The 12,714-nt window shown below is 39.0% G+C and overlaps 1 protein-coding gene across 1 annotated transcript in view; it reads left to right on the forward strand.

Moving 5' to 3' along the window:
• Window positions 1-494: 494 nt before the first annotated feature.
• The window catches only part of CFAP95 (cilia and flagella associated protein 95), a 70,981-nt gene continuing 58,761 nt past the window's right edge, over window positions 495-12,714 (forward strand). Inside the window, 1 exon segment of the mRNA XM_036117899.2 lies at window positions 495-728. Coding sequence (XP_035973792.2) covers window positions 562-728 — 167 coding nt within the window. The 5' untranslated portion in view covers window positions 495-561.

Raw genomic sequence — 12,714 nt, forward strand, 5'->3', positions numbered from 1 at the left:
GCTGAATGATTCTGCTCCTCCTCAGAAAATCTATATAAATGACATATTTTAGGGCTTGAGGGGTGTTCTCTTGCTTCCTTTTGGTTAAACTTACATGCTTGTAAGTAGAAGGTGTGGTGGCAACAGATGATGGATGGTAAAAAGAACTTCTGCAAGGACAGCCAGAGCAGACCTGCTCTGGGCTCATGTCTCCTTAACCCTTACCTGACCCGCCGGTCCCCCTTAACTCCGCCGGCCACTCTCAGGATTAGGCTCGTGGTAGGGTGAAACTACAGATCCCAGGAGGCCAAGGACGTCCCTCCCAACCTCTCCGTAAGCGGGTCGCTCCCCTCGTTGCATTCTGGGAAATGTAGTTTCTTTCTAATCAGTAACTACTGTGCTTGGAAAGCGGAGTTATTAGGTTTGAGGGATCCGCCCCTCCACTGGCCCCGCCCCCTCAATTGACCCCGCCCTCTCCATTGACCCCGCCCCAGGTTGCTCAGGAGATCAGAGACGCCGAATCCTGGTCGGTGTTGGCGTGGGGAGCAGAATAGGTGCAGAAAGAAATCCTCCGAGGTCTGAATGTGGCCCGCCTCAATGGACAGTTCTGGCAGCTCCTGTCAGGACTGGTGCAGCAGTAGGCAATACTGGTTTGAGCTCGGACCCACGGACTTGCTGGAGCGCAAGGGCTCCCTCACCCTCCGCTCCCATCACAAGAAGTACTCGAAACCCGTGTTGGTGTATTCTTGGTGAGCGAGCTCGCTGCAGTTCCCGGCTGCTGGGGGAAGGGATGGGGGAGGAGAGAAAGTAATAGAGGGCAAGGGTGGAGAGGATGGAATAAACAGCGAAGAGAAAGAAAAAAGAGGAAGGGAAGAGCAGAGAAAGGGAAAAGGAAGAGGTGAGAAAGAAAAAGATGAGACAAGTGAGAGGACTGGGAGAGGAGACAAGGGAGAAAAAAGAAAGGGAAGAAAGATCTTCAAAGGAGAGGTAAAGAGGGTGGGAGTGAGAGTTGGGGCAGCGCAGGAAGAGATAGGAAAGCCTCCAAGAGCCCTGCCCTGTCACTGAGACCTGCCCTGCAGGTCCCTGTCCACCAGAGGTTATAGATCACCCTCACCGACGATGGAGGAGAGGGTGTTTGCAGAGGCCTAGAAATCACATTTCTGAGATAACAGTACTTACTCATGAAAGGAAGGGTCCATTAGGGGACAGCAGGAGGGAGATGCGTTATTTGTCTAAGCCCTCCTTGATCCCATTTATTCATGTAATGTATGTGAACCCTGCAGTTTCTGCCTTGCAAACTTTCTACAGCCTCTCCACTTTCCTACAAGCCCACTCCCCTACTTTTAGTTCTCATCCCTAAAACTGACTCTCTGCCTATTTTGAACTGAGTGTGAGAGGCTAGATAGATTTGGAATCCAAAGCTCTACTGGGAAGTAGAAAATCCTCTTTTAGCCTCATATAGGGGTTACCTCATAGACCTCAAGCAAAACACTTAGCTCTTCCATGATTTTGTTACTCTATAAAGATGTAGGTCATAATATAAATCACTATTAGAAATTAGTGTTAAAGACAAAGAACTTTTTCAAGTGGACAGTGTTTCTGCTCTCTTCTGCCCTACCATGACTTGTGACATCAATAGCAAAACCACCGAAGAACATACATGAAAAGGAGATGAGGAATTTGGTGGGGGAGAAATGTGGTCTAACACGGAAAGTCATTCTGGTCACTGCTGAGAATGTAGAGAGTTCTTATGCTGTTAGTTTTAGAAAGAACGTTTGGGAACAGGAGGAAATTCAACAAGCATTCATGTGTCATGCACTTTGCTATGTGTTGGAGACACAGAGACAGATAAAGTGGATTCAATGAGTTAATTTGTCTAAAGCATTTAACACCATGCCTGTACATAGTAAGCAGTCAAAAACATATGGTACCTAATACTAATTTTTTAGGATAATGATTACACACTTGGACTCTAGGTTTGAATATCAACTCTGCAGCATGTGATATGGCAAGTCACATGAATGCTCTAGGCCTCTGTTTCTACAACTGTAAATTGGGGATGATAGGATTTTTGTAAGATTAAAGATGGTATTGTTTGTGAAGCACATTTTAACATGTAGCCTGGCACATAGTAAGCACAGTAAAGGTTATATACGTGTATTAGGACATGGTCATGGACCTCAAGGAATTTCGTAGACCTGTAAGGGAGAATGCCATTAAATTCAGTATAATCTGGTTTGTGCAAAATAGAGATGAGTATAAGAGGTAAAGGTAACAGGAAGAGGTTTGTGTGTGTATAGTTTCCTGAGCAGGGTTTAGAAGGAAGAATAGGAGCTCCATAGATACACAAAAGAGAACATTGCACTCACAGGCAAGTGCAATGGAATAGTAAGAAGCAACCTCGTAGGGAAATAAAAATAGTTCTCTATAGTCCGCAAGTACAGTTGATCCTCATTATTTGCGGATTCTGTATTTGTGAATTTGCCTACTTGCTAAAATGTATTTATAACCCCAAATCAATACTCAAGGCAGTTTCGTGGTCATTTATGGACATGTGCAGAGAGGCAAAATTTTTTAGTCACTCTCCCATTTTTAGATCAAAGTGACACTCTGCCTTCTTGTTTCAGCTCTCATACTGTAAACAAGTATGTTTTTTTTCATGATCTATTTAGCATTTTTGTGCTTTTTGTTGCTGATTTCATTGTTGATATAGCCACCTACTGCTGGAGTGCTATCTAGTGATATGTGCAAGAAGGCTGTGATGTGCCTTGTGGAGAAAATAGATGTTGCACAGGCTTCATTCAGTCATGAGTTACAGTGCTGTGAGTTCAATGTGAATGAATCAGCAGAAGATATCAAATAAGGTATATTTAAACAGAAACATACATAAAACCAGGTTATATATTGATTGGTTGATGAAGATGTGAGCAGAGGCTCACAGGAACCTACTCCTTTATTTCCCCTAGGAGCAATGGTTCAGTATTTGCTAATTATTTGTGACAACTTTATAGAATATAACAACCTAAATAATGAGAACTTATCATAAAATGTGAGAAATACTTGATTTCTTTGAGCTGACTGTGCTGTTGTCATCCTTGCTTCCCTTCCATATCTAAGAAGTCACCAAAATCTGTCTTAAAAAAAAAAAAAAACTATATAAAGTTCAAATTATATAAACTTCCAAATGAATAATCTGATCAACTATTTTGTTTTTATGCATTCTGGTCATAATTGTTTGTTTTCTATTGACTTACTATATATTGAAACTCTTATTAAATTTTAATCTTTTATGAGTGATTTTTATTTAATTGATGAGTACTTACTATCTATGATATAGCATTCAAGTGGCCTCTCGGCTGAGTATTTGATCAGTTAAATGACTGTACCTCTAGGTTTGCAAAGTAGAATCTGTAACTGGGAAAGATTCTTATTTACCTCTGCTTATATAGTTTAAACATTTGCATGATTTCTGTGTTTCTCTTTATGTTGCATGTAATACAAGTCTGTCTGACTTCACTTCACATATTAAAAACAGTTGTATATAATAGACCTGATAAAGTGATATGCACAGAATGGTTGTTAAAAGAATCTCTGGTGCATTACTGGAATAAGACATTGCCTGGGCACTGTCTCTTCCTTAGAGCTATGATGGACAGGGCCATTTCACCTGCATCACACTGACGCTTCTGAATGAGAGAGGCCTTTTCTAGAAATTATTTTTCTCTATTCATTCCTGTAGCATTTGTGGAGTTGTATCATTAGATGATTCCATGAGAAATTCTGAGTTGGGGGAAATTTTCTCTTGGGATATCTTCACATTCATTGGAATAATGGAATTCTAAGAACCAGAACAACTAGATTTGCCCTTAATAAATTCTCTGATGTGAGGCTACTTCTTATATTTTTATATGTGTATTTTAACTCATCTCTTCATTGCCCAAATCGACATCAGGTAATAAGTGATGATAATTTAAAGCCCAAAAATTCATTCGAGTCTCCATGGAGACAGTTCATGCTCTGGTCTCCATGGTGACACCTAGAGTTTTAAGAGCTCAGGTTAATTTTATGTATATTTCAATTACTTTTCTCCCCTGTCTAAGCCCTAATTAAAGAGCCTGGGCATTTTACTCTTCCCTTCCTCACACCCTCCCCACCTCCCTATAATAAGAAGAAAACAGAAAGAGAAAGGAAAAAAAAGGAAGAAAAATAAAATGCAGTGTTAATTGTGGGGTAGGGAAGTTCATAGTTTTACAGATTTCTACAGAAAAATCATTTGGGTTGGGGAAAGAAATTAAAGAGCTTTCTGTGATGCTCTTCAGACTTACACTCTATTGTGCTGTCTGAACAGGGAGTTCATGTCTATTTAAGGTACTGCACAGAGAACCTGCTTTCAAGGCCACAAGGTACCATTAGCGTACTTGCAAAGAAAATAGAGATGCATTTTCTAATTTGCTGTATCATTCTTCCTGTATTTATTCAGTGACTTTCTCAGGGACTAACCTGGCAGTATTTGGAGTCCTTCACATGATTCAGGGCCACGGTAGGGTGACCCAGCCCTTCTCTAGCCAGCATCCTTCTCCTCACATCTCCAGTACACACTCACAAAATGGGATGAAAAGGCAAATCCGAAAGCCTTTAGTAACCACATGGTGCAGCCTGCCTCTTTTTTTGAAATCCGTAAATGCTTCCCTTCCACCAAGCCTCCATCCTCCTACCTTTAACAGCTCAGGTCCTCAACCGAATGATTATTAACTCCTATTTTATGTATATTTTAAAGAAGTTTGCTTATGTGGTTTCCATGCACACAGCATAGACTTTGGAGAGAAGAGAGAAGAGCCTTTAAAGAGGCTTTTTTGGTCAATAATGAGAAGTGAAAAGAGCAAGCCTCAGGGCAAAGGGTAAGAACACAGTGGGTGCTCAATTAACATTCATCAAAGAAATGAACAAATGAGCAGATAGAATGAACACACACAGAAACCCAAAAGGCACTGGGTTGGGACCCTCTATTTTATACTTTAGAAAGGCCCAGAGGTAAAAGTCTATAGGACAGCATAAATTCATAATAAAACGAGAATCGATTTCTCATAGCCTGATCCTGATATAACAGGACGACCCTGAAACCTGTTTGCTCACCTCTGTATAAGTGAACTTAGAGTATAATGTGCTCTTCTTCTGATTTGAATGGTGAAGAATTTAAAATTGGGAGCTAAACTTGTGCTCTTCCTACTTGCGGTGCATAACTTATCAGGGACTGACATATACTAAGAAGATTTTGAGTTTATATAGGGACAAATGAGTTTATACTTTAAAGAGATATTTTGATTTCTTAACTCGTGCTTAAAAAAACAATTCTAAATTATAATATCATGTGACCATTTGAGATGATGTAATAGTAGACCAATGACATGCAAATATATTCACTATCAAGTGGGTAGCAGAATTAGAAATTTGCACACAACTCAGATGCATATATAAAATTTATTTTCTAAAATTGATCCTCATGGCTTTCATTGTTAGTTAGTAGGAAAAAATTCAAACTTGCCAACTATAGGGTATCTGTCTCTTCAAGTTTAAACAGCTTGTTTTAATTTAAAATAGTCTCTCAAAATGGTGCCCATTATTTCTGAGTCCTTCATCCTCCACACTCTCCTTTCCCCAGTGACATCTGTGTGTGTGTGTGTGTGTGTGTGTGTGTGTGTGTGACTGACGTTGTATGTTATTTTGGCGGTGGGGAGTGATGCCCCCAGATTATGTGTGGGTCCTTGTTCTTGCTCACATCATCCTTTGTCCAACTTCTGGGCCTTCACCCTGAATTGGTGACCAATCCACTTTGTTGAGGACCCGGTGTCTCTGCTTACAGACTTAGTTCCATTTTGGCTCTTACTGTCACTACAGATCCCCATGTCATGCTTATCCTCCCCACGCCCCTGACTTAGGCTGGTCACCCCATAGCCCCTGTGGTAGGGGCACCTCATCCCTCAACACAGCAGCCCTGCAGCGGCACTCTGACAGCTTCTGTCAAATACCCTGTGGAGAGGGTGTGTGCATGCGGGGGTGTGCCCAGGAGAGTTTACTGCCGTTGGACTGAGAATTACTCAAAGCCTTTTCTTTCACTTTCTAAAGGGATCTGCTTTAAAAGATAAATTGTAAGGTCACCTTATCTGAGCTATGTTTGGGAGCTTCTGGGTCTTGTTAATAGCAGCTTAAGAAATTTTGTCCTTTTATTTCTCCACAATGACTTTGAAGAAAAATAACTCACTTAGGACTCAAAAATTCCATTTTGTTAGTCAGAAGTTAAGCAGCCATGCTTTATTTTCCTTCATATTCCTGTCAAAACAATCCTAAATCTTCCCGAGACAAATGTGGATGCCTCTGATTTATTAAAGCAAAGGTTATTTTACAGAGTTAAGCAAAGAAAAGTGAAAAGATGACTATTTGAAAATACAGTCTCATTATAGGTAAAAACAAAACAAAACAAAACAAAAACCAGGATGTAATGAATTCCTTTGTTAAAGGTATATGTTGATATGCATTGAAAAGAGATTGAAAGGACATTCAGCATAACACAAAATACTTATTACTGGATGGTAGGTAGAATGTGGATTATTTGTCTTTTTCTTTTTTCCTCTTTGTCACTTCTACATTTTCCATAATGAACATGTATTATCTTCATAATAGGAATAAAGTAAAATTACCTTAAAAATTTTATATCATTTGCTACAGCTTTTCCCCTGAAGCAAACATTCTCTAAATGATCAGAATGTAGACACAGTGCTTCATCTCTTTTAGAGTCTGAGTCACTCTTCATGGTTTATTATGAGTCTTTTTAAAATATCTTTTTAATTGCTAGTTTTATGTTGAGTAAAAAGGAGGATGTTATTCACATTCATTCGGATTAACCACCCTTTCATTCTTGTCTCTGTTCTATAATGGTAGATCCTACGCCACAGTTATTTTTAATCTAGTCCTACATTCTCATTCCTCAACATACGCACATACCCACAAATGACTTTGAATGTAGTAGTTTTGGGGGGAAGCACCTTATTTTCTATTTTTAAGATGAAATCCAGGGCACACTGCATCCTTTTGCCCTGACTGAATTTTTCTTTCAATGCTATTCTCTTTTATGAAATTTCAATCAAATTCTCTTCCTGAAAACTGGGGGTTATAGAATTCTTGTGCCTTGACCTTTATGTGAGGTTTTGCTTAACTTAACTGGCGGCCAAAATAAAACATCTTGCAAGTTTTGCTTGCAAGATGAACCCTTGTAAGGTAGAATGTTACGGGACAGGCATTTCCACATGTGCATGCACTTGGATTAGGAAAGACCATTGCTGTGTACAAGTGCCTCTGCCTGAGCCTACCCTATACTGACTCTTGGGACTATCCCTCACCTTACTCTTGGGACTATCCCCCACCTTACTCTTGGGACTATCTCCCACCCATAGGGGCCACCAAAGACCACTCCGCAGGATAGGTAAGGGTGTGGGGCATGAGGGAGGAGGTAAGAACAACGTGGGGCCTAGTGACATTTTGATAAGGTGAGGTTCAATCTATGGATGCTGTGATACCCAGGCTTAGGGCTCAAGGTTTTGTTGTTGTTGTTTTTAGGTAAGCTCCACACCCAGTGTGGAAGTCAACACAGGGCTTGAACTCACGACCCTGAGATCGAGACCTGAGCTAAGATGAAGAGTCGGACACTTAACCGACTGAGCCACCCAGGCGCCGTGGGCTCAAGTTTTTAAATAGCACTAGAGCTAGTATTATTAAACTATTCCGAGTTGGCCAGGAAAACCACCTATTGGTACTCTTTTCTGTGTGAGGTGGTCAGACTTCTTTTGATTACAAGTGACAGATACTCAGCTTGAGCCTAAGGAAACAAGAGGAGAATGAATCAGCGCATTAGATTCATGGAATGGTTGATTACGAGATAAGAAGGAAGACAAGAGTGCAGCTCCACCTTAGGAACAACTGGAATAAAAGATGCAAATGCAAACAGATCTCTAATTTCTCCTCTCTCCTCCTCTTTGTGTGTTTGCTTCATCTTATCATTGAAAACTACAGAAAACATGGCTGCTGCAGTTCTGGAATTTTTATCTATATTTTTATCCTACAAAAAAAAAAAAAGGTTGGTTTTAAGGTATTTTCAGTTCTGCATACAAAAATTTCAGGTTAGATGTGCATTCTTGGGCCAAGTATCTATTTGGGGTCATCCAAATAGGCAGGGTTAGGTGGAAATATGTCAGCTCTCCAATAACCATGGGATAAGATGGATATACCCAGGAGAAAGGAGTGCTGAGCTCAAAATCCTATAGATATCTACTATATCCCATTCTATCCTAGAGATTTCTACACTATCTGCTATATCCTATAGATAGCTACTGTAGTAGAGAATGAATTCCATGTTCCAAACACCCAATTTTATAGCAAAAGTTTAGAATATACACATTAATATATTAGGGATTTCCTACATTAGCTCTTACTTTGACTTTAAACTTTCACCACCCCACCCAACCAGCACCTACACATGCACTTTTAAAAAAATTGATTTTAGGTATAATGGACAGAAAACAGAAATCTTGTGTAGACATTAGAGAAATATATTTTTACAATGCTTTGAAAAAGTTCTGAGTAGATTTGAATATTGTATTACTGTTTTTGCTAGACACTAATCTTTTACTACTGTTTCCCTTATTTCATTTTGAAATACAATTACATTTTAATTGTTAGGAGTTTTTTTTAAATTTTTTTATTGTTATGTTAATCCCCATACATTACATCATTAGTTTTAGATATAGTGTTCCATGATTCATTGTTTGTGCATAACACCCAGTGCTCCATGCAGAACGTGCCCTCCTCAATACCCATCACCAGGCTAACCCATCCTCCCACCCCCCTCCCCTCTAGAACCCTCAGTTTGTTTTTCAGAGTCCATTGTCTCTCATGGTTCGTCTACCCCTCCGATTTCCCCCCCTTCATTCTTCCCCTCCTGCTATCTTCTTCTTCTTTTTTTCTTTTCCTTAATATATATTGCATTATTTGTTTCAGAGGTACAGATCTGAGATTCAACAGTCTTGCACAATTCACAGCGCTTACTAGAGCACCAACCTCCCCAGTGTCTATCACCCAGTCACCCCATCCCTCCCACCCCACCCCCCACTCCAGCAACCCTCAGTTTGTTTCCTGTGTTATTTCTTTATTTTAACTTCACTAAGTTTTGATGCATTAACCATTAATTGGCAGAGATTTATATATGTTTCTTTGGTAAGATGTTAGATCCCCAATCAGATTGTTCTAGGTTCAATCAAATGGAAGAGTTAACATAATATTATTTATTTATTGCAAAGAATTTAGCTTTCTTTCATAGAAAGTGGTAGGAAGAAGGGGCGCCTAGGTGGCTCAGTCGGTTGGGTGTCACCTTTGGCTTTGGTCGTGATCCCAGGGTCCTGAGATGGAGCCGCATGTTGTCAGGCTCCCTGCTCAGCGAGGAGCCTGCTTCTCCCTCTCCTTCTGCTGCTCCCCCTGCTTGTGCTCTCGCTCTCTATCTCTGTTAAATGAATAAATAAAATCTTAAAAAAAAAATAAAAATAAAAATAAAATAAAATAAAGTGGTAGAAAGAATATTTTGGAATTAAAATGTATGAATGGCTTGTCAGAATTTTTTAAACACTTGGAAAAATACTGAAATGCTCAAGCAGGAGCCAGAAGCATTAAATCAGCTTTGAAAAAAAAAAATCACTTAAAAATATTTTTATTTCTAAATAGCTCTTTTTTTGAATAGCATTTGTTTGAAAAAATATATTTATTATTAAACCACTGCTATGTTGCAGGCACTCTGCTGAGTCTGGGATTTGACAGTGAGGTCCAGATTACTGTGAGACAGGAGTAGGGAAGACTGACCAGGCAAATACTATGCACTGTGCATACTAGGATCAGGGTAAGCAGGATGCTCTGGGAACATCCAAGAGGAGCACTTAGGCCTACTGGACCAGGACAGGTTCTCTAGAGGAGACTGTTCTAGCTCCTAGGGTTCACGTGGAGAACTAAAGATGGCACATTAGTTAATTGTCAACCGAAAGCATTACTACCCCTTCCATTGGAGTGTTTGGTAATAGGTGTGGGCATTTTTGATTGCATAATTACCAGTCTCTAGTGATGTCAAGTGTATGATTACAAGATTTGTGACTTCTAGTTCTAGGGAGGGTCACAGCATCTTAATAGCATTTAATCATCTGTATATATGATGCCTAAGTTACATATCCATAACTCTATGGCCAGATGGGTGGGGACAACAGAGCTAATATATATCTAAGGCCAACACACTCAGGTTAGCTAATTTACATATGGTCATTGATAGCAAGGGTGTGAATAGCAAAACTAATAGATCGTCACAGAAAAGGATTTCTCTACTTATTACTGCATAATAATCCTGAGCTTTCAGAGCTTAGTGGCACCTGCTCTCATTGTAGGGGTGCATGCCGACAAAGCAACCAAAATTTCATTGAAGGCAATTTTCTACAGGTTAACATATTGTGGCCTTCTTTCTAGACTTTGAAAGAAGTATATGTATTGTGTGATTTAGTAAAGAAATCTAGTCTGGATAGATTGCATTTTTTTTTTTAGTTACGTTATTTTGTATGTTAAACAATCTTTTTTTTTTAAGATTTATTTATATGAGAGAGAGAGTGAGGGGAGGGGCAGAGGGAGAGGGAGAGAGAGAATCTCAAGCTAACTCCCCGCTGAGCACGGAGCCTGACATGAGGCTCTATCTCACGACCCTGAGATCATGAGCCAAAATCAAGAGTCGTCGCTTAACTGACTGAGCCACTTAGGCTCCCCTGTATGTTAAATAATCTTACAATAAATATAAATAATTTGGAAAAGCTGCCTGTGATTGTTTTACACTTATGTCGAAATGAGTGTAGTGAATGTAGTGTGATCCACTACAGGTCTTATCGACCCTATCAATGCCTTTTACCTCTGACATCTGAGGAGATCAGGGCATGTCAAACATCCTGCTAGACATTAAGGTACAAATAAGAAATTTCCTTCCATAATAAAATCATCTGGGCATGGTACTGTTTGATGGGTAACTCTTTTTTCTTTGACATCTTTCTCTGTTTCTTCTTTGGGAATTGTCTATTAGACTTTCTGTCTCTACCGAGGACAATTTTGGTAAGTTACTTTTTGTAGAAGGTTATGTGTGCCATCTAGCTTTCCAAATATATTTGCATAGAGTTATGGAAAGTAGTCTTTACTGCTTTTAAAATTTTTCTTCTAGGGCGCCTGGGTGGCTCAGTTGGTTAAGCGACTGCCTTCGGCTCGGGTCATGATCCTGGAGTCCCTGGATCGAGTCCCACATCGGGCTCCCTGCTCGGCAGGGAGTCTGCTTCTCCCTCTGACCCTCCCCCCTCTCATGTGTTCTCTCTCATTCTCTCTCAAATAAATAAATAAAATCTTTAAAAAAAGAAAATAAATAAAATAAAATAAAATAAAATTTTTCTTCTATTTTGACGGTTATTCCTATTCTTAACAACCTTATTAAGATACAACTCACATACTATACATTATCATCCTTTTAAGGTGTATAATTCAATGGCTTTCAGTATATTGACCAAGTTGTACATCTGTCATGGGGCACCATGTGGCTCAGTTGGTTAAGCATCTGCCTTCAGCTCAGGTCATGATCCCAGGGTCCTGGAATCAGGCCCCATGTTGGGCTCCCTGCTCAGCAGGGAGCCTGCTTCTTCTCTCCCCTGCTCGTGCTCTGTCTCTGGCTATCTCTCTCTCTCAAATAAATAAATAAAATCTTAAAAAAAAAAGTTGTACGTCTGTCAACACAATTGATTTTAGAACATTTTAATTAACATAAGAAGAAATCCTGTTCCTTTTAGCTGTTACTCCTGAATCCCCTAAACCCTCAAGCCCTAGGAACCATTAACCTACTTTCTGTCTCTATAGATTTGCCTATTCTGGACATTTCATATGAATGGAATAAAATAATATATGGTCCTATGTGACTGGCTTCTTTTACTTGGCATAATGTTTTCAAGTTTCACCCATGTTGTAGCAAGTTATCAATACTTCATTTCTTTTTATTGCCTAATAATATTCCACAGTGTGGATATTATAACCCTCTACTCTGTTTATATCTCCTGCCCTTTTTCTTGATTTTTTAGATGTGTTTATTTTGCTTACTTACTCATTTATTCTGTTTTCTAACTTATTTAATTCTGCATTTAACTACTCTTTTATCTTGAATTATTGTATCATTCTGGATTCTTTTGGCTTGCTTGTTCTTTTTTCTCTGTTTTTGAATTAGATGTTTTACTTATTTTCATTGTTTCATTTTTATTTATATAAGTACTTAAAGCTTAGGATTTTTTTCTGGGTACTGCTATAGCTATATCTTATGGATTCCTGTAAGTGGTATTTCAATTTATTGGTATTTTTTAGAAATTCAACAATTTAAATTTGTATTGATCTTTGATCTTTGAAGTGTTTAAGTATGTTCAGATTGAAGAAGGATCTCTTTAAAAATGTGTTATAAATTTTTAGTTTTATTGAATTGTCATTTATATCTTTCAAACATATTAAAATATTTTTTCTTAATTTTTATAAAAGTTCCATGTGCACTTTAAGTTGTATTTAGGCAGGTCACCAAATATTGGCTTCACACTCCATGTGCAGACTATGTTCACCTATTTATCCAAGGATAATGACCCAAATTCTATC

This window comes from Halichoerus grypus, chromosome 14 (assembly GCF_964656455.1).
Source record: "Halichoerus grypus chromosome 14, mHalGry1.hap1.1, whole genome shotgun sequence".
NCBI lineage: Eukaryota > Metazoa > Chordata > Mammalia > Carnivora > Phocidae > Halichoerus > Halichoerus grypus.